At 38.4% G+C, this 23,134-nt stretch overlaps 2 protein-coding genes across 17 annotated transcripts in view; one reads left to right on the top strand and one right to left on the bottom strand.

Moving 5' to 3' along the window:
* Positions 1-23,134, top strand: part of CASK (calcium/calmodulin dependent serine protein kinase) — a 378,632-nt gene that overhangs the window by 194,613 nt on the left and 160,885 nt on the right. The gene's annotated exons all lie outside the window — the stretch shown is intronic.
* GPR82 (G protein-coupled receptor 82) lies at positions 5,231-10,696 on the bottom strand. Its single transcript, XM_020887151.2, has 3 exons — positions 10,422-10,696; positions 7,820-7,887; positions 5,231-7,687 (listed from the first exon to the last, which is right to left on the bottom strand). Exon 3 carries the CDS (start codon positions 7,651-7,653, stop codon positions 6,643-6,645), a length of 1,011 nt encoding a protein of 336 aa, XP_020742810.1. The 5' UTR covers positions 7,654-7,687; positions 7,820-7,887; positions 10,422-10,696; the 3' UTR covers positions 5,231-6,642.

Genomic DNA, 23,134 nt, shown 5'->3' with positions numbered 1-23,134 from the left:
AAGGAGAGAGGGTGGGCTAACTGACACCAAAGGAGGAGGATTCTGGGTAATAGAAAGACAGGAGCATAAGTGGCCTGTTTGAGCGAGAGCAAGGAGGCCAGTATGGTTGAAGCAAAGTGGGCCAAGGGGAGAGTGGATAGTAGATGAGGTTAGAGAGGAAAGGAGGGGAAGAGAACCTTTAACCTTTACTCTGACAGAACTGAGGATTCACCAAACAGTTTTGAACAACACAGACTTTCCACGGTAACAATACTACATTGCTTTCTTGCTCTAATAGATTGAATAGGGGCTTCAGGGTGGAACTTGGGAAACAGGAGATGGTCCTGCCTGGCAGGGCCAGAGTGGTAGCAAGGAAGTGATAAAAACAAAAGTAGATTCCAGGTATATTTGAAGGTTATGTCCACAGGATTTGCTAATATAATTTCAGTAGCTTAGGTAACCCAAAGTAGTTTCATCCAGGACCTTATTATAGAGGTTTTCCAATGTAGTGATCTTTAATAATAATGCAACTTTAATGACAGTACATTTCCCATGGCTAATAATTTAAACTTTCACTGGATGTGTTCTTACTCTTTTTGCTAATTATAGCAGATTTGCAGCCTAGTAGCTTTTCTTCACATTCAGATAGTGGATATTCAGTGACTTGTCTGGATATAGATTTCCTCTGTATGTAGATTTTGATTTCTATAGTGAGTTTTTGTCAAAGTTTTCTTCCTTTATACTCAGTAAAGAAAATAGAAGACCATTGCAACAGTCCATTCCTTTGAGAAAAATTTAGATTATTTAATCATCTCTTTTAGTGAGCCAAGAATATTCTCATTTTCTCCCTTGTTCTGGTTCTCATTCTCCTTCCCTCCCTCCTTCCCTGGCCCCCAAGTTCTTGGCATAGATCCAGAAGCATTGTGTTTCAAACATTCTAGAATTATATTAATAATACTTTTTTCTTTACTTGGTAGACATTTCTTTTTGAAATCAGAATACCTGAGTCTAAAAATGTTTGGTTCTATCAGGTTACATTTGAGTCTGTGGTGCCATGTGATGTGTAATAGAAACTGTTTGTTTTTAAGAAGCAGTTTCATATGAAATTGTGTAAAATGTAATTGTATAATTCTTTGAAGACTCTTGAGAGTCCCTTGGACTGCAAGAAGGTCAAACCAGTCAATTCTAAAGGAAATTAGTCCTGAATATTCATTGGAAGGACTGATGCTGAAGCTGAAACTCCAATACTTTGGCCATGATGCAAAGAACTGACTCATTAGAAAAGACCCTGATGCTGGGAAAGATTGAAGACAGGAGGAGAAGGGAATGACAGAGGATGAGATGGTTGAATGGTATCACCAACACGATGGACATGAGTTTGAGCAAGCTCCGGGAGTTGGTGATGGACAGGGAAGCCTGGCGTGCTGCAGTTCACTGGGTCACAAAGAGTCAGACAAACTGCGCAACTGAACTGACTAACTTAAGTTTGGGAAGACATGTCTTCATAGTACAGCATCTCCCAACAGCCATATACATTCGGGGCCAGGTTCTTTGTTGTAGGGGGCTGTCCTTTGTGTTGCTACCTCTGCCTAGCCTCGACCCACTAGATGCCAGGAGCACTTCCCTGCTATGTGACGCTCAAAAATGACTCCCAACATTTCCAAATGTCCGCTCAGGCACAGAAGCCACCCCTGGTTGATGACCGCAGTCATAATATTCTAGTTCTCATGCTTTGCCTCGCTACAGGCATTAAATAGGGCCTGTATGCAAATTTCTTTTTTCTATCACCTTTCCTTTCATTCCTGTTTTTTTTCTCGTGAAAGGATGTGAAAACTTTCATTATGTTTCAGTGTTTTCTTCCTCTCACCCCTAAATGAAAAGTACTTTAGAAAGCAATAGTCCAGTTTTTGAGGTGAATGCAACTCCTGGCTCCTTACTGGCCTTTGTTGGCTCTGTTCAGCCATGAGAGTCACCGTTTTATTGTCTCTCCTGTCTCCCAGAGACGCCTCACAAAGCATCACCTGAGCGGGGAGAGAAAACCAAGCCTCAGGCCTTTCTGCACCACTGACCTACTGACATGTCTGATTTTAATAAGCCAAGTTGAAGTTAAGCCGCTTCTTTGAGAGCAAACTGCTCGACACACAAACACACAGTCCCTTCCTATTCTGAATAGGGCCTGTGCCCAGGAGGTTTGGGGGCTCTGGTTTAGTTCTCAGAACTGCAAAACCCCAAATCTCACAGCTGCTCAGCCAGGAACCTCCACCCAAGCATTTCTGTGTGTGCTTCCTTTAAATGGTTTCCTCACTAACCCGTGAACACGCCCGGCTGCTCTCTGGCCACCTTCTGGTATCAGTTCTCCTTTCACCAGCCGAGGGCCAGACTTCATTATAAATGGGTGTTCATCACTTCACACTAGTTGCTGTGGCATTGTGGATTTCTTACGGTATTTCTTCCTCCCTCACTCTTGACATTTGTCTTACATCTCTTACCACAGCTCCCCAAAAGTCCCTTGTGTTTATATTATATAGAACATTGAGAGTTTCCTTAATTCTGTTCTTTATTATAATAAGCACGCAGGCTTACCTTCTCTGTTACTTTTGTAAGATTGTCGAGCGTGATGTACATGTTCAGCTTGATCGTGGGGTTTTTAATACTTAGAAATACAAGATAAACTTAAAATGACCTTGCTTCTCTTTTTCCACCCATCCCCCATTTCAAAAAAAAAAAATCAACTCCAACTTTCTTTTGCTCGGTAGATGCGAGTATTTTCACTGCTGGTTCCCTTCTGAGCCAGCAGGAGCAAGCATGTACCATACAGCCAGTGCATTTGTACTGTCAGGTATAAAACCCTTCTAGCTGTAGTAACTCTTGCCACTGATATCAATTCACTGTGAATCCCAGGGCAGGCAAAGAAGGCTCATGGCATTAGGTTGCAGGATTGCAATGCTTAGCAAACTACCAGTGCCTGTCTGTGCTGTGCTCCGTTTGTGGTTTGCCAAGCAAGATTCCCTCTCAGCTTGTCTTCACATATTTGCTCATAAGAGCTCCCTCTCTGCAGACTGCAAAGCCCCAGGTGGGCTGCAGCCAGCTTTAACCAGATCAGAGCAGGGTTGACATTGGAGGGGAGCAAAACTTGCCACCCCCACAATGTGTCTGTTTGGCTTGAAGATTATTGGGGGCTGGTTGTTTTTAAGAAGCAAAAGACTCAGGAAGTCTTTCTTTTCACCTCCCCCTTAACCGCCTGAAACAATTTAAAGGGTCTGATCCAGGAAGAGTACTAGCACCAGAGATGTCTGCAGAGAATGTGGGCTAGGTGTGGTGGGGGAACTCAGCAGGCTAGGGAGACCGAAGTCCCCTCTGCATCCCATAGTCTTGCTAGCAAGCATCTGTTTCCCAAACATTTGTTTCTCCATCTCCATGTGAATTGCCTTCCTCCCCTTTGAGGTCCCCAACCCCCACCCTCTTCCCCTTCTCTCAGTTGGCTCATAAGTTCCAATTGCCCAGCTTGTCCTTGAGCCTCCTATTCCAGAGGATATGAGGCCATATTCCCCTTAGGTATGTAATTTATTTTGGTTTTTTTTTTTCTCCTGTTAATTCGTCTCAGGTCAGGAAACCCATCAGGAGAACCTACAGGAGTAGAGGGAAGTTTTTTTCTTCTCCAGCATCTTCCTGTTCTCCCCCAAAGAATAGAAACTCACTTCCAGGAGGAGTACTCCATCCTTCATTTTGCTGTTCTAGTCTTTTTTTTTTTTTTTTTTTGACCAATCTCTTAACATGTTTTATTCTTGTACGAAAATCAAATAAAGTACATTTATTGTACAGAGGATGAAATAAAAGAAGCCCATAGGGGCTTCCCTGATGGCTACAATGGTAAAGAATCTGCCTGCCAGTGCAGGAGATGCAGGTTTGATCCTTGGGTCGGGAAGATCCCCTGGAGAAGGAAATGGCAACCCACTTCAGTATTCTTGCTGGGAAATCCCATGAGCCTGGTGGGCTACAGTCCATGGGGTCTCAAAAATGTCAGACACAACTTAGTGACTAAGCTGTTCTAGTCTTAACTGTTCATGTTCCTCATTAATAGTTTGCAGGTTGCCTTAATGGGAGTGTATATATGAAAGGATAAAGGGGGAAATAAACCTTTGTCATGCCTGTTAAGACACAATCTTGTCAATCTTTAAGTCAAAATCTGGGCTTTCTGAAATTGTGTTTGATGTTAACTTACAGACACATTAAAAGCATCACTTTCCTGAAATTCACACTTCAAATTTAGGATAAATTTTAGAAAGTGATACTTCCTTTAAAATATTTGCCATGACATTAAATAGTCAGTTCCTCAATTACACAAAAAATTCAACATAATTTGCAATCACCTATTCATGAAAGCGTCTATGGTGTAAAGATAAACATGGTGATTAATAAGCTCAGTACAGAGAATTAAAACGGAAGTTTTCTACCAGAATGAGTAACTTGAGAAATTGCATGTCTCCTTTTCTGCCTTTTTCTAATGTAGAGAATTCTACTTTGGTGTAGTATATTTTATTTAAATAGTGTTATAAAGTGATTTTTTTAATAGTGATTTTCAGAAGTTACATATATTTTTAAAACTCCTAAGTGAGGTAAGATTTGACACAGCATTGCTTATGTTAAATGAGAACTATTGATCAGCTTCTCAATTCCTCTTAGTCTAATGAGTTTTGGTTTTAAAACTTATGTAAGAAAGTATTGCTGTAACTGTGGAGAAACCTGGGTGTCTTAGGAAGTCTTTTGGTTGACTTCAAGTTAATATCTGATTCTCATGTCTATAAAATTACTAGATTAGACACCCTTGTTTACAGCCAACACTTAAGGAGTCACCTGGAGTTCCCAGGTCTTCCTTTGTCCCTGCAAATTAAAAATAATCAGCCAGAAATAAGATTGCTGCTATAAAAGAATAGTTGTATACTATAAATATTTGAAGCCAGCATGTATTTTTTCACATGTTTCTCTGAACATTTTCTTCTCTCAGTTAAACACTGAAGTAAAAAAAGGAGAAAAATTGTTTACTGTTTTCTATTCTTTTTCAATGAAAATCACACAGATTTGTTTCTGTGTAATGTGAATTGTTTCTACATTTTAAATTCTGGAATGAAACATGCTATGAGATGAAAGGCTTAGGAGTGCTATGTGAACTGACTTTGAACTAACTTTAAACTTCTTTTTGAGCACTGAAGAAATTACCATGTAGGGAATAAATGAGTCTTTAAGCAGTGTCTAATGGAGTAGCAGGTTACAGTTCAGGTTTATTCAGCTTCAATTTTGTTCAGCTGTTTATGTTTGGTTCTTATCCGAGCAATTGCAAGTACCATAGGAGCAGAAATAGGAAATAGACTAAAGCTCCAAAGTTGCTTATGGTCTCTTTAGGAAGATAAACACACATTCTTTTTTATTTTTAATTATATTGTATATAATACAGAATATAGCCATCATCATTTGTCTTATAAGATTACATCTAAGAAAGAAATGACCATAAAGAAAGGCTTATTCTTTAAATATTTAGGTAGATATTGGAGAAAATTTTAGATGACTTATTTAACTATGCACTTCAGTGTTTTCATCAGTTAATTGGCATACATCAGGGTTGTGATGATTAAAATAATAGATGTGAAACCTGTAAGCAGAGTGCCTGGCATATCGCACATGCTTAGTAAATGAGAGCTACTCATAGTAGTAACATCATCTGGCTTAATAATAGTACCTATGAATTACATAGCATTTTTCTGTTCTACGAATGAAGAAATTAACACTTACAGAGGGTGATTTCCCTAAGATTGTCCAGCTAAATAAGAGTTGGAACTAGGATTGAATCTAGGCACTCTTAACTCCAGAGACCAGTCTCAAAATGGTGATACTTTTATACTGCCTATCATTCATTCATTTATTTCACAAAAATTAATTGAACACATTTACATGCTAGATACTGTTTGTCATTAATAACATTATTTATATTGAATACAGAGGAAAATCAACAAAATGTGAAGACCATATAATGACATTTTGTCAATTATTTTGTCAATTATTTTGACAAAGCCTAATCCAAATATTTAAGCGTATTTATAAATAACATCTACTTAATAAATACTGGAATCAATGAATATTGCTTCTCCCAGGATCATGGACCAGATAATACCAAATAAATAATGTGTTTATAAGACCTTAGATTTTTTACAGTGAGTTATTCATACACTTAGATAGGACTTAAATGAGAAAATTTCTTATTCACTTCTTTCTTTTACTCATTTTAAACAACAATACATTACCCATACATTGTAGTCTAATTACTAGAAAGTAGGAAAGTCATAAACCATTTGCTGCTTTATCCTATAGTTTTGAATTATTGTGCTTTGCGTAGAAGCATCCATGGTTGAGTTTAAACAGAAAATCATCTGGTGGTTTCATATGTGGTGGCCTCCTTGCAGTATACTTGTCTTTTGCCTCTGTAAGTCTCTGCCATCTCCATAAAGTGAGTTTTATGTTTGTTGGTTGGTTGATTTTGTTTTTAAAAACCAAAGAAGCTTTCTTAGTGCCCATTATCAACGAAGCTATGACCTGTTAAACCCGTCGTTTAGGGGCCCCAGTAGGGTCATATGAACACTTTTCTGTTTGGTGGTATTTTCCATTCAGAAATCAATCAGAGGGTTGCAGATGGGGTGCATCAGGTTTTGTAAAGAGACTGTATAGTGTCTTCTTGAATGTTTTATCTAAAAAAAGAAATATAATGGGGTCTGTGCTGCTTCTGGCTGATGCAAGGCAGGTGAGGATGTTTTTTATTTCAATTAAGTGATTCAGTTGCTGACAGTCCAATCTTCGGTATACAACAAAAAAAATGGGTTTAAAAATACTGTATGGAAGGAAGCAAACTATTAGTAGAATCTGAATGACCAAAAGGTGCCTTTTCACAGAGCTGTAAGTCAGATCTTTCTCTGTAATGGATGTACAAGTCCTTATTTTTCTCAGATGGTTGACAAAAGAGTAGTATGATGTTAGGACAACTAAAAATGAAAACCCAATGAATGTGGTTCCAATGAGGCCTGCAGTCTGAGAGATCTCAGCTCCTAGTTCCATCTGTAAATTATAGCACTTCGTCTCTTTCCCTTTTGTAGCCTCTTCAACCGAGTAGTATATGATAATTGGAATAATTATGCCTAGAACAACTATCCATATGTAAACACATAGTTTTCTAGCAAAGTTGGGCTGGCGAAATTTTTTCAGTAAGTGGCCGTAAAATACTTTCTCGTAGCACGAAGTGGTCTCTTGTGTGGAATCCTTTTTCATTAAGGTAGCATAGCGGCTTATGGCAATCCAGCTTAAAATTAAGAGGCTGACAAACATACTTACATGCATGGATAGAGTTCCCAAAAAATTGACCACCCTGCATTGTGAAGAATGATATTCCCACTGAAAACCTTTCAGGAAATAGATACCCATGAAAGGCATGGCAGTGCACACAAGTAAGTTTGCAGTCACAAGATGTGCTAGGTAGATGTGTGTTGATGTTTTCTTAGCTATTTTTGTTAAAAATATCCACTGGGAGAGAGAATTTCCAAACAGACCAATGATACAAAGGAAGGTATAAATGATCGGTAAAGCCATGTAAGAGATCTTGGATGGTTGAATACATGTTGAGTTGTTACTCATTTATATCAGATTTCCTTGAATTTTGCCACAGGAGCTAGAACAGAGTTGCAGATATTTAATATTAAAATTACAAATGGCATTTAAACTGAATAGTTTTTTTAAGCATTGGCTAAAATAGTAACATAAATATAGTGGATGGAAAGGGAAAGTATAGATGGCTTCTCACCTTTTCTAATCACGATTGTCCAATTGAAATAAAAGCAGGAAGTTGATTATTGTGGATGGTGCCTTTGTCTAAAGAATAAAATTTGATAGAAATAGTTAAATGCCTGAGATTTATTCTTTTATACTAGAGAAATGTGTAATTCTTATACTAGATTTAAGGTAGTTTGTAAAAGACAATTGATTTTGGCCTAGGAAGGTAATTTTTAGAATTTTAAGGCACATGCAAGCAATACTTAACTGGCCAAAGGAAACTGTTGCAAAAGTATTTTGTGGTCATGTTAACAGAAGACCAATTTTTAATTACCACCTTGCTACTGCTGCTGCTAAGTCGCTTTAGTCGTGTCCAACTCTTTGCTACCCCATAGATGGCAGTCCACCAGGCTTCTCTGTCCCTGGGATTCTCCAGGCAAGAATACTGGAGTGTGCTGCCGTTTCCTTTTCCAATGCATGCATGCATGCTAAGTCACTTCAGTCGTGTCCGACTGTGTGACCCTATGGACAGCAGCCCACTAGGCCCCTCTGTCCATGGGATTCCCTAGGCAAGAATACTGGAGTGGGTTGCCATTTCCTTCTCCAAATTACCTCCTTAATTGTCCATAAATACTTTTTAAAATGGTATATTTTCATGGCTAAATTAAAGAGCTTCTCTCTAATCCAATACTATTAGAAGAGTCTCTTTTCATATTTCAAAAGTAAAGTTAATTCTGTATCAACATTCAGGCAAGATCTTGAATTAAACAGAAGAAAAATGTAGTGACCAAGGATAGACACCAGGATACCAGGGTCCTTACCGGATGTCATCAGTAATTTCTTATTTCAGGTATTTAATGCTCATCTATCATACTTTAGTAAAAATTTAGTTTAAAATTGTGAATCAAACTGTAGTTGCTATTGCTTGTTGATTAGAGCGCCCTCATGTGTCTTTGTGTGTAACTTAGTACCTTGGTTTTTCAGAGAAGTGTTTTGTTTTTTTGTTTTTTAGAAGATACTTTAACCACAGTATAAATGCAGGTATGATTTGGCCTTTTTAATGTCTTGTTTTTAAATGTCTCTTACTTCAAAAGGTACACATACAGACTCCTTTTCATATTTTTCTCATTCCTTTATCTTTCTTTTAGTTGGAAATAAGAAAAGGTTTTGGATTCTGGTCAAATAAAAACCATGAGCTCCTTTCAGAATGTGCTTCAGTTCTCCGTATTTTTCACCATACATTTCTAAGTACCACATTCTCCACTCTTATAATCTAGAATAAGGATACTCAGTTTTCTTCTTCTCATTCTCTCTTTTGATAACCACAAATTTTTTTTGCTGTACGGTGCCTTCTGAGATTCCTATATGCTCCTAGCCCCTCAGGAATATTTTACTCTTTACCCCTTTTCAGAATCAGATTATATTTTTTGCATCTTAGATTAAAAGTAGGGATTTTTCCCAAAATATACCACTGTAATTTTGAAATTACTTTTTAAACCAATCTTCACTCAAAGGCTTGAAAGCTTGAGTATCTCTAGGTTCAAGTACTAAGACCCTTAATGTCTACCAGTGTCTATCATGTAATTTTGTTGCTTTGCAATTTTTATTTAGAAAATGATGCATATGCTTCAGAGTGAGTTTTTATCTGAGTCCAGTACAGCCTGGCAAATGGGAATTGATTTAAAAATCAGAGAGTGAAATTAGCCAGTTTATTTCTTAAGGAAAAAAATTATCTGATCAAAGTGGTTGTTTATATTACATAAGGAATGAAACTTCCTTTTGTGATGATGTTAAAGAAAAACACTATACATGTAAATCCATGGCTAATTCATTTCATTGTATGACAAAAACCACTGCAATGTTATAAAGTAATTAGCCTCCAACTAATAAAAATAAATGGAAAAAAAAATGAAAAAAAAAAAAAGAAAAACACTAGCTACTGCCTTGTATAGATAATGCGTTGTATACTAAAATCTATAAAGGTGGTGCTTTTGTATTAATGGATAGTATTCTTTTTTAAAAAAAAAAGCTAGACCACCACATAGAGTATCTGTCATCATCTTATTCATTACCATTGCCTTGCTTTTCTATTTTATCCTAGCAGATGCTTCAGAACAGAGGAGAGGTAAAAAGACCTTCACAGAGGCTAGCTTTATAGGATGGATGACCTTGAGACTCTAGAGGAACCTTCAGTATAACAAACAACAACTAGTTGACCATCTTTAGCTTGCCAAACATCAAGCTTGTATCTACTATGTACCTCTCCTTTAAAAGTAAAGTTTGATTATAAAACGGCTAGATAATCTTCTAAAATGTAGAAACCATAAGGCTTAAGAAATCAAATAACAATCACATGTTATATATACAGAATGGCTCTTTAGAAAATGTGTGCAAGTCTGCGTTCCACTCAGCAGAATGCCTGTCTTGAATCAGTCCTGTAACACATTGTACCTCTGCTAATTTGACAAATGAAAGACGTCTACAATTCTAACTTTAGCTACTAACGGTTACCTACATAATTAATATGCTGACCTTTCTTAGTGATCAGTTTTAAAATGTAAACATTTTAATCCTGTTAAGAGTTTTTCTATAAAGAGTTAACTTTTAAGCTCAAACTGAGTGATCAGTCTTACCTGTAGCAGTAGTTTATGCCAGCCAAGGCTCTGTTGTTCAGGATGGTGATGCTCAATTTCAGATTTATAATTCTCTGATCATCAGTCTTCCATTATCTTTCAGTTTTACTCAGGGAGAATAGATTCTTGCATGACACCAACTACAGTGGGAAGAAAGGAAATTAAACACAGTATTGAAGAAATTCGATAGTTATGGTGAATGTAGCAACTACCTTCTCAAAAAAAAAAGCTCATTTCTCTATTTCTATAGTGGGAGGAAGTTGGTGGACAATATATATACTGTGCTTCCTTATTATTATTTCATGAACCGGTTACACCTCACTTAGCTTCATTAGCATGCTTGGCAGAAGTTAAGTTCAAAGGTTTAGTCCCCGTGACTAGTTACTTTTATAAAAATACAGTGGTAGAGGGAACCATTCCATAGTAACCCTCTAAAATATTGGTACAAACTTATCTGTAAAATCATTTGTGGGTGGCTTATTTGCAACTCAGCTTTATAGTGAATAAAGGGAAGCAGAATTCAAAGTTGTTTTCCTTGTAGGAGGTTACTGGAATCAAATATCATAGAACTGGGGGATAAAGAAGTGAGGCCCAGAGTAGTACACTGTAAGCACAGACTACACTCAAAGGTTTTGGTCTCATCTTGGGGTGTGTGTGTGTGTGTGTGTGTGTGTGTGTGTGTGTGCGCGCGCACTCAGTTGCTATGTCATGTCCAACTCTTTGCGACCCCATGGACCGAAGCCCACCAGGCTCCTCTGGCCATGGGATTATCCCAGCAAGAATACTGGCATAGGTTGCCGTTTCCCCAGTAGACTAACCCATTCTACTTCAGGTTGTCCTCTGCTGCCTCCATTCAGATTTAAAAGCAGTACATTGTTTGGAGCATTTCATTATGAATTTGGGAAATCCTGAAAAGTGCCAGAACTGAAGACCAAATATGCCTCAAATAAAATCAATAGTTATATTACAATATAAAGAACTGTGAAACCAACTTGATGTATAGGACTGTTTCATCAGTCTATTGACTATTAACTAAATGAATGCTAAGTACCATAGTTAAACAAGTGGGAGTCTGAGGATGGGAACAGCAATCTGATTTCATCAGGCTCAAGCACTTCAGTTATCTGTAACAATCTTCATTTAAAATTAAGAAATATACTTTGCCATTTCTCATAACCTGTCATGCTCATCTTATTTCTTGTGGATTAGATAAATTCACCCTAATGCTTGCTAATATTTCTCTTTAAAATAGTAATGAGGACTACCTGAATGTCTGGATTTTGTTCTGCTGTTATTCATCTTTGCAATGCTTGCCATCATTTAATTAAGAACAGTGACTCATCTGGGGGTACATGGGCATTGATTGCAGAATAATCTGGCCTCGGGAATTCCTATCATTTTTATTTCAGCAATTTTTCGTGTTCCAGGAAGAAATTATTTAGAACAAAAAATAGTCTAGATGTCCATCAACAGATGAATGGATAAAGAAATTGTGGTAAATTTATACAATGGAATATTATTCGGCCATAAAAAGGAATGAATGTGTGCCAGTTGTAGTGAGGTGGATGAACCTAGAGGCTCTTTTACAGAGTGAAGTAAGTCAGAAAGAGAAAAACAAGTATCGTATATTAACACATATATATGAAATCTAGAAAAGTGGTACTGATGAACCTAGTAGAGAATGGACTTGTAGACGCAGAGGGGGAGTGTGGGACAAATTAAGAAAGTAGTTTTGACATACATACACTATCATGTGTGAAATAGTGGGAAGTTGCTAAATAACACAGGGAGCCCAGCCTGGCACTCCGTGATGACCTAGAAGGGTAGGATAGAGAGAGGGAAGGAAGGGATATATATAGACTGATTTGCATTGTTGTACGGCAGAAAGCAACGCAAAATTGTAAAGCAATTTTCTACCAATTAATAAATAAAATTTTTAGAAAACAGTTTGAAATAATTTAGAGAAGAAAAAATGTAAAAGGAATCCTATTTACAAGTGATTGAAAGATAATTTTAGTATTACCTTTTTGAGGGTTAAGCACCTTTGGTCCAAGAAAAAAAAATGTCCTTACTCTCTACAACTTATCTTCCATTGTCCCCAAACTCAGTAGATGACACCATCACTTCTTCAGCTATTCAAGCTAAAAACCTAGGAATCATCCTGATTCCTCTCTTTCCTTCACGTCTCACATCCAGTCAATTGTTGCTACTTCAGCTTCTATCACCACCACCACTAGTATTAGCCTCATTTAATGAAAGCCTGTTATGTGCCAGGCATCCAGTTAAATGCTTTACATGCATGTCTTATTTAGTCTTCACATTACTCTGTGAAATAAATACTATGAAATAAGTATCTTCATTTTATAGTTGAGGAAAACTGAACCTCAGAAAAGTCACATAAGTTGCCCAAGGTCGTGTAGCCATCTGTCCTCACAGAGCAAGTAATTGAAGAGAACAAGGCCATAGTTTCAATACCTTTTTTTAAAAAATCTAGCTTCTAAAGTCAACACCATCGCTTCTGCAGTATTCTGTTGGTCGCCTAAAGCCAGCAGTGATTCAGTGTGGGAGGTATAAATATCAGGAGGTGGTGGTTGTTGGAAGCCATCTTGGATGCTGGCTACCACAGATGGCAATCAACCATTGAACCAAGGAAGAGTCAGAAGTATTGCTTAAAATGGTAGTCAGATGACATAATTTATCTGGCAAAAATGCCTGGATAGGTGTAATTTTCACCTTTTCTTCCTCTATTTTGATTTTTTTTAATGCTCTGTAGTTTTCTTAAACAGTGCAATTCATTTCACAAATGTTTATTGGCGTTCTTGCTGTGTTTCCAGTAGTGTGTGGAGGTCACTGAAGAAGTATAACATGCCCAAGGTGGCACAACTAATAAATTTACTTTAAGGCACATGTTTGGGGTTTTTGTGTTTTTTTTTTCCAACCTCACCCTCTACCTTAGCAGCAATTACTGGTTTTTCTCTAGAGTCAATAAGGGTAAGTAAACTAGAGTCAAGTTTTCAATACTTTTATTCATAGACAGGGTTTCTAGGCTCTGAGGTAGCAGAATTGACTGGGAGAACTCAAGTCCATTTTATTCTTTCTTGGAAAACTTTGGACTTCATTAAGCTAATTTTTATTCCATCAATATCAGTATAGTCTTTATGATTTTAGTGATTTTGAGTTCCCTAATTGAAATAGAAGGAAATTTTTATTTATATTTTTCTAAGACACTGGGCAGTATGCATGCAATTGGTAAAAGGTGTGGATGTCAGAGAATTACCAGAAATATAACTTAGGCAGAAATGTCCAGAACTGCAAGTTCTCTGTCAAAGTGGCCCCTTGGACTTTTCTCATTTAGGTCACCTATAGTTTTCTTTGGTTCTCATTCATCTTTCCCATGCTTCTCTTCTTCAAAGTTCTGCTTCTGTTTCCAAGTCTAAATGCTCTTGCCTAACCATTCTAATTACTTCCTATATTCTCTGCCAAATACTGGCTTCCTCAGTGTTCTGCTCTGACCCTTATGATTTACTCCTTGAGGTATTAGAGTAATTCCCCAGAGTGTAAGTCCTGCCATGTACGAAGTTTCCTGCTTTTGAGATGTTAGATGTTCAAAGGGCAGGCATGCTCCAATGCAGTTTGACAATCCACAGTGAGCTGTATTCAGCAGGGGTATATAAGAGCTTTCCTGGCGGATCACTGGGATTAGGACAGGGTCCCTTTTCAACTTGCCTCAGAGCCAGAACCCAGAGGACACAAGACAGCTCAGTCATACCTGCACCATTGTGCTTAAACTAGACAGTTATTTTGACCTACCAGTTAGTGTCTTCTAAAATGGCAACAGTGGGTCTTTAAAGCCCTGTCTCTGATGACTCAGAAGCTCAGGGCATTGGGAGGCTGGTGTGCAGTAAGAGAAGACTTATGCCTTATGTGGTCCACATTAGAACTTCACATTCAAAAGGTAATTATTTCTTTAAGGGGGAGTGGGGTGAGGGGGCAGTGGAAGCCTTTATCCAGTTCACCGCACACCCGAGCCAGCAGTTACCTTTAGGAGGAGTGAAACAGAGACCTGTTACTCAAAGCTGTGGTTTGTTCAAGGCTCTCTGAGGTCCCTGCTCTCTTCAGGATGTGGTGTCTGACCACAGCCCTGTCTCTGTCTCCAGTTGCACTGTGCTCAGGCCTCACCATCTACCATGAGCAGCTGTAATCATGGCCGTCTCACCCTTAATCAGGGTGTGAAGATCCTCTACTTGCTGCTACAAGCTGGCTTAGGAGTATTTCCCTCAAGAACTGTTTAAAAAAAAAACAGCAGAAATTATAGTCCAAAGTGTGGAAATGTATAATAGCACAGAAAAGTGATTACCTCTGGAGAAGGAAATGGCAACCCACTCCAGTACTCTTGCCTGGAAAATCCCATGGACACAGGAACCTGGTAGGTTACAGTCCATGGGGTTGCAAAGAGTGGGACACGACTGAGCGACTTCACTTTCTTTCTTTTCTTTTGTAAGAAAGCTCTAATGACAAAAAATAAAATGGAACTGCCAGAGTTTCACTATACTTTACCTTTGGCTTTTGTCTTTCCAGATACGCTTGAATGTACTGGGTACATTGTCTTCTAGAAATGCACACCATCAAAACATGGTGGCAGTCATTAGAACTAGAATCTCCACAGAGGGGGCAGTTGGAAAGCAGATGGGAAATTAGCAGATTTTAGGGAGAGGGAAATTTCAGCATTGGATTAGATGAGGCAAAGATATTTTTGAGGACAGTCAAATTTTGAATTTCAGCATCTTTGAGTCAGTCAATTTTGTTCGTATCATGCTTCAGAACCTACCTACCTTTTTGTTTTCAAGTTCTTTGACAAGCCAAAAGTAGACTAAAATTTCTGAAAATGGAATATTGGATGATAGAATTCTTAAAATAATTTAGGCCATTTTATTGTCACAGGTATAAAATATATATGTACACCTATACCCTAGTGACTTGGATTATGACTTGCAGTGAGATTTAGGGAGTTAAAAAGGCATCATGTATCAGTGCCCAGAACCCTCATCATTGCCACTTTCATCCAAAGACCATTTCCTGGCCATTTTATTACCAGTCACTTCTTTGGAATTTCTAGATAAGATTGTCTGGAGGGTAAGTCTGCTGCTCTGTATCACTATCTTTATTCAAGGGGAAAAAAGATGTCAAAGGAAGATGAGTAAGAGTTGAGTATCTAAGGTCTTACATCCTATACCTATTAGTGTCTATATTTATTTTCTCTTATTAAGAGCCCCAAGTATTGCAGTAACAAGCTTTCCTGAGAACCACTTTTAGGAAATTTAAAATAATAACAAATGATAACCACTGAAGTGCTTTTATCTATACTAATTCATTTAATTTTTATGCTATATTTAATTAAAGTATCTCTGAGATGGGTACCATTATTACTGTCATTTCCTAGGTGAGGAGACTTAGGTCCATAGAAGATAAATAACTTGTTGATGGTACTACAACTGGTATATTGTAGGGCTATTACTGAAGTCACTGGTGGTGTGACTTCAGATCCCATATTCTTCACTGCTACCAGAATCTGGACTGTTTAGGTAAAGGTGACCAAATATCCCTGGTGACCAAAACTGTATCAGGTTTCAATCTGGACATTTATTAATTGCTGCCAACTCTCCGTTATACTGGTGCTTTTGCCCTTTGCAATTGATAAGTAATCTGAGAGTGTCATATTTTGAGACTCTCTAAATATATTTTTCCCCATTTTACCCAGTGGATTTTAGCATTCATTGGTGATCCTTGTCTGAATCATTTCTTATATTGGTGGTTGTGTCTTCATAATGTTTTGACTGGCAGAGATATATTAGACTTGAAGTAGTCATTTGAAGGTATCACTCTAAGCAAGTGTTGGTGTTTCATTAGATATTTCTCAAATTGTACTATGTATGGTATAGTTTCTAATATTACAATGTAGTGTCTTGTTCTTCCTCCATCAAAAGCCAGTCTAAAATGTATTGTTTTAATAAACCTACACATAAATATTGAAGGCAGGAAATATAAGTTCTCTGGAATTCCATATCGCCGGAAGTATTTGGTAGAAAAAATTGAAAAGAAGCAACCACAGTTAAATTTTTTTTCCCATTTATTTTTATTAGTTGGAGGCTAATTACTTTACAATATTGTAGTGGTTTTTGTCATACATTGACATGAATCAGCCATGGATTTACATGTATTCCCCATCCCGATCCCCCCTCCCACCTCCCTCTCCGCCCTAAATTTTAACCCAGAAAAAGTCTGTAGAGAATCATTTCTTTGGTGATGCTTTGACCAGTAGAGGGCAATCTACTACCAGCCCTAGTTAAACCTCTTTTACTGTTGAAGGTTGAAGTATAACTCCCTGCTTTGCACTATCTTCTAACTAGAAAATTAGAACAATTTAAAAGTTTAGGGTTTTTTTTAAGCTCTGAGAAAATGATAAGCTTCTTTATTTTCGTAGCTGGAAAACACTTTAAACATGGTAAGATAAAAGTCATTGTAAGGACAATGGATTTCTGTCCTTAAGCTGAAAACCCATTGACACTCATCTATCTTTAATAGGCTATGTCCTTTGGAGATTTTGTTTTGCTTTATACTAGTGATTACCACAAGCGTTACCTTCGTAAAGTCATTCACAACTACAATTACCGTAGTGGTAGAAAGAAAGTCTGACATTTTATATGAAAGTTTTTCTCATATCTGTAGCTTTTCTTAACTTTTTTTTAGTCATAGCAATTCATGGACATAGTTTTGTAAACTCAAATAATACTAAAAGGCTTGTAATGAAAACAGCATGTCACGTCATGTTATTAACCGATGTCATTTAAAAGGTCTTTTACCCAATGAAGAAAGCAGAGGAGAAATTACCTTGACCCTCCCCTGTAGTCACTTCTTCCTGTCTACTTAACAAACTCTGTAGATCCCTTCCTCTTAAGAGATCACCTAACCAGTTGCCTCATCACGCAGCATATGCTTGTTTTTATCTCTGTCAACACATTGTTCATTACTAAATCTTCAATAGCCCTTCCAATCCCCTCTTCAGTGGTTTGGAAAATAAATTTCTCTCCCTGTCTCTTTCATACCCAGATACACACACACACACAGCTTTTAAGCAAAATAATTCAAGGCATTGTCTTTTTTGTCAATGAAATTACTATATTTGTTGTCTAATGGCATACATACTTTTAATGTTATGTGCATCATTTATCTACTGCTACATACCAAACCACGCCTAGACTTGGTGACTTCTGACAACAACCATTGGTTCACTCTCAATCCTGCAATTTGTTCTGGGGTCATTCATGCAGCTTCTTCGTTATCAGGTAGCTCATCTGAGCCTCAGTGGTCCACGATGGCCTCACTCATGTCTGGAGCCTCAGCTGAGATGGTGGTACAGGCTAAGTATCTCTCTCCATGTAATTTTTTATCCTGGGTTTATTTACCCTGTGGTGGTCTCGGGGTTCCAGGAGCACGAAACTGGAATCTGCGAGGCCTCTTAAGGCTTTGCTCAGATGCCATACAATGTCCGCTACATTTTATTGGTCAAAGCAAGTCACAGTACCTGCTCAGACTCAAGAGATGGGCAAAGACTCCACTTCTGGGTGGGAAGAGCTGCAGAGAATTTTAATCTACCATTTTTTCTTTAATGCACTTGCAACAGCAACGTTCTAACTAGATTTTTATATTTTTTCCCTCAAAGTACAATACAGTGGCTCTTCCTTAAGGATTAATATAGTATGCGTACCTCTGAGTCCATCGTTTCTTGGATAACATCCAAAAAGAAAACTTTACTTTGCAAAGACATACCCACTGTGCCTTGCTTCAGTCTGAGCTGTCATTTTCTTTTGCTCATTTCTTCTATGAAGAGGTGTATTGAAAGTATCCATACTCTTTCCTTTGTACTTTTTATCCTCTGTAAATAGCCCCTTTCTATTTCTAGAACTAATCTAGCTTTTCCGTAAAACTAGAGGAAAAGTCTGTTTCTGCTAACCTGATTGTAAGAAGTGGATCCTAAGAGTGGAGGGCAATTACTAAAAGCTCCCAGAAAGAATGAAGCGGCTGGGCCAAAGCAGAAACAACGTTCATTTGTGGCTGTGTCTGGTGGTTAAAGTAAAGTCCAATGGACTTTAGGGAATAATACTGCATAGGAACCTGGAATGTTATATACATGAATCAAGGTAAATTAGACATGGTCAAGCAGGAGATGGCAAGAGTGAGCATCAACATCTTAGGAATCAGTAAAGTAAAGTGGACATGATATCTCCAATGCCTGCCTGCCTGCTAAGTTACTTCAGCCGTGTCTGACTCTTTGCGACCCTATGGACTATAGCCCATCAGGCTCTTCTGTCCATGGGATTCTCCAGACAAGAATACTGGAGTGGGTTGCCACACCCTGCTCCAGGGGGTTTCCCAACCCAGGGATCGAACCCCTGTCTCCTGCATTGCTGGCAGATTCTTTACCATCTGAACCATGGGGGAAGCCCCGGATATCTCCAATACTAGAGCCTAAAAGGATATAGAAAGATGATTAGTCTAGCTGACCCCTCTCATAGCGTTCTCTCCACCATGCTAGGTTGTACTTATTACTGGAGGTTTAGTTATTTGCAGGATCACAAATGCCAGCTGACAGAGCATGAGACCCTCATTTACTTATTTAGCTGACTCCTCTCACCACTTGCCACATATATTTGGAACTCTATAATCAGTCTGCACAAGAGCTGACCCTGTGTGTTCCAGTGTTTTTCAAGTCTCACTGGCCACAAAGGGGAACTGAATATGAACATGCATGCAAACCTCATCAGTTCCCTTTGCAACCAGCTGAAAGTTGTTTTTAATATAGCGGAAACAGTGTTTTTCTTTTGAGTACAAACCAAATTTCCACCCAAATAATGAAACATTTCTGCTTCCGACAGATCAGGGGACACATAAGAGGACACTACATTGTGAGAAAGGCGATTCAAAGAGAAAGTCAGAAAATAGATAAAACTCAACTGGGGAAGAGAAAGAGGTGCTGCTGAGTATAGGAGAGGAAAGAATTAGAGTTGAGGGTATTGGGGGTGCTAGAAGGTCCTGGTAGGGGATAGAACGTGAGAAGAGGTAAGAAACATAGAAAGGAAATTTGTCTAACAGAAAAGGGCCTGTAACAGCATCACCAGCCATGTTAAAGGAAGGCATTTAGATCTTTTAGTCCAGAAGTTTGCCACTGGATAATATTTAAAAATAGTCACATATCAGAGTGATTACCATTCCCACCTGAGTTTATACCATTGAGCCAGTTGTACAGTGAAGGTGCCTTGTCCTCCAGTTCAGGATGCAAGGTGGTAACCTGTTCAACCACTCTGATTACACATAACAAAGCCAAATGACAGTAACAAAGCAAAGACCCCAGTGAAGGAAAGTTACACGGCTAAAAATAGCCTGGAGTTAAAACTGCCCCCCCCCCCCCGTGCTCCCCACCATTCTATGCAAAACAAAGAACTCTCTCACCCCAAGAAAAAAATGGACCTTAAGGTTGATTATGCCAAGCTCCCAGCCGGTCCCAGCCTCTGGCCAATCTCCAGAATTCCTTGCCCCAGCCATTTAAGAGATAACTAACCTGAACAACCTTGGAGAAGAACAGGCCTCCTTAAGACAGTAGATTTCCACCTATATGCCTATATATACTTACTCTTTTCTTGGATTAGTGCTCACTAATCTGACTGCTGCCCCTTCTCACCTCATTAAAGGTGATCTGTTGCTGTAAAGTGCCGGTCTCGTTCTTTTTCCGAACCTCGCCTTCTCTAATTCCCTTACCCTACAATGAGCAGCTAACATAGCAAATGTCACAAAACTCCCAGAATCCAGCAATTTATTTTAGATAGAGTTTAAGCAGTCTCTAGCAGTGAGTATTAACGAATGAATGAACAAATCTGCTACAAAAGAAAGTTCTGGAAAACTGCTTGGGGACCACTGACCATACAGCAAGCAGCCTCCTTCCTCTGCACCGCCCCGCCTCAGCCGCACAATCTGAAGAGCCCGAGGGCATGACTATACAGGCACAGCCTGATGGACCAACAAAGATCACCAGTGGCCCCTGGTTACCACTCATTATGAAGCAAAACCCAAAACTTCTGTCAAAGAGATCTTAGGAACATCAGATCCAAACCTTACTAAATGCTCAAAATGCTGCCTTCCCAGCCTGCTGAGGATCCATGCTATAATGAAATAGTTCTATTAGCAGATAAGTCACTGCAGGTGAAACATGCTGCTTTTGCAGCTCCTGTCCTTCACTGGTCCTCTTTCTGCTTGCTCTCTGAGGCCACACACACACCGTGCCCGCACACACACAGTTTTGTTCTGTCTTTCCTTTAGTCTTTTAGTCCTTTAGTCTTTTAGTCCTTTAGTCTTCTGCTTTAAGGCTTAATAATCACATTCTTTCAAACCACCCCTTTTCTGGCATCCTCTGTTCTGCTACTTGCTCAAGTTTCAGAATATGGTTCTGACCAGCACAAAATAGCATGGGTCTGCACAGCTCTTGTGGACTTTGCTGTTATTGGTGAAAGCTCATTCGCCCTTTCTGAGTGCTTTCCCCACCTCATTTGGTCCAAGTCAGCTTCCACTGTGTATCTTCCTAGTTCTGATGTTTATCTTAAGCTTCTGACCATTCCATTTTGTATATTTCCCCTGTCTTTCTTTTGGCATTTGAGTATTTCAGTAACATACATTGACTGTTTCTTAGTGGCCAGGAACATGTATTCATTCATTTAGCCTTCATAACACTATGAGTTAGGTATTCCTATTATTCTTGTTTTCTCAGTAGAGGAAAGAGAGCTTGTTCAAGGTTATATAGTAAGTGGTGAAGCAAGAAATTGAACTCAGTCAGTCTGGTTGCAGCAGCTGCCCTATGAACCTGTTATGCTGCCTCCTAGTTCATTATCTAATATTTAATGTCGCTAGGCTAAGAAGATCAATTGGATCCAGCCCCACCATAATCCTTGCTGTGGCCTTACCAGTGGGGTGATAATATTCCTGGTCCATTGATTAAGACTCTTCTCCTGGACTCTGTCTGGATGGGCAATACCAACATCTTCATAGTCTCCACCTCACTTTTTCTTCCAAGTGTCTCTCACCTGCTAGTGAATGGCCAGTTCTTTCTTTAAATATGTTGATACATTTAACAGACCTACTCCTGGTCTAGGAGACTTTGTATCCCCCTAAAATAATTTGCATGTCTATACTAACATTTTTGAATTTTGTAGGTTAACACTCAGGAAACATTTTTCTTCTCAAAAGACACTTCATTTGCACTCCTGTGTACTATATCTGAATGAAATGCTAAGCTGTCTGATTATAAGATCATTTCATCTACAAATTCTTTAGCTTGGTCCTTGGAGGGTGTCTGTATTCCAGAAGGCCAGGGTTCCTCTAGATTTATTGATTAGAAAATGTCTTCCTTTCCTTGTGGTGACTGGCAGAAGAAACATAAGCAAAGTAAAAGACAAGTCTCAGACTGGTAGAAGTTATTTGCAACCCATATAAAGAACCAAAGATTAGTATACAGAATATCTAAAGAATTAGGTCAATGATTTGAAAGAAAAAAAGAATACAGGCAACTCATTATAGGGAAAAGGGAAAGAGGTGTAGATATGAATAGATCATTCACCCAAGAAGAAACATGAATGGGCAAAGAAAATCGTGAGATACTGCTGCTCCTTTTCACTTGTAATCAAGGAAATGCAAATTAAAACCCTGGGGAGATGCCATTTCACACCTCTCAGATTGGCAAAAGTTAGTAAATCTGATAAAACCAACTATTGGTGAGGATGTGGGTAGAGGCACTCTCATCTTGCTAGTGGTGGTATAGGTGTATAAACTGATAAACATCACTTTGGAGAGCAGTTCGTCACAAATGAAATAAAATGAAAATGTGTATAACCTTTACAACCAAGCATTTCTACTTCTAGGTGTCAGCCATAGAAAATGTCCACACATGCGCGCAGGAGACTTCACTTGAACGTGGTTTCTAATAACGAAACTGTGGAAACCACCTAAAGACCCATTGTTAGGAGAAACGGAGAATCAAACTGTTGTTTGTTCTCACAGTGAACACTATGCATCTGTGAAGATGAATGAGGGGGACCTTCATATATCCACATAAACACAATTTGAGTGAAAAAAGTTCCAAAAGGGTGTATTAGTAAGATCCTGTTTGTGTAAATTTTTAAAACAAAAACTAATGTACATTGTTATTTGTACCACTTACGTATGTTATAATAGGGCAAACGTACACCAGAGAGATATACACTAATTTTAGGCAAGCAGCTACCTCGAGATGAGCTCTAGTATATCTTCTTAGATTATGTATAGGTACAAGAAAACAATTAAGTGAATACAGCCCAAACATTTGACATCTGCACAATTTAGCTAATGGGTGCTTAGCTGCCTGTTACATTGTATTTTTGCTTTGTTGTATGTTTGAACTATTTTATACCTAAAAGAAGAGTATATGTGGAATTACTAAACCAGAGTATAACTAACAGTTCACTGTTGCCCCTGGAATAGCTTGTATGGCTTATAAAGCAAAAAAGAGATTCTGTATATCATCAATACCTGCATCCAAACCATAATTAGAAAGCTTTTCCAAAGCTCATCTTAGGATGGTTCTTTGTGCATTTCCTGGGCTAGAAGCAAAATTAATAAGGGTGAGATGCTTT

Source organism: Odocoileus virginianus, chromosome X, assembly GCF_023699985.2.
Source record: "Odocoileus virginianus isolate 20LAN1187 ecotype Illinois chromosome X, Ovbor_1.2, whole genome shotgun sequence".
NCBI lineage: Eukaryota > Metazoa > Chordata > Mammalia > Artiodactyla > Cervidae > Odocoileus > Odocoileus virginianus.
Note: the sequence above shows the minus strand (reverse complement) of the source record. Positions and strands in the feature narration are given on the sequence as shown.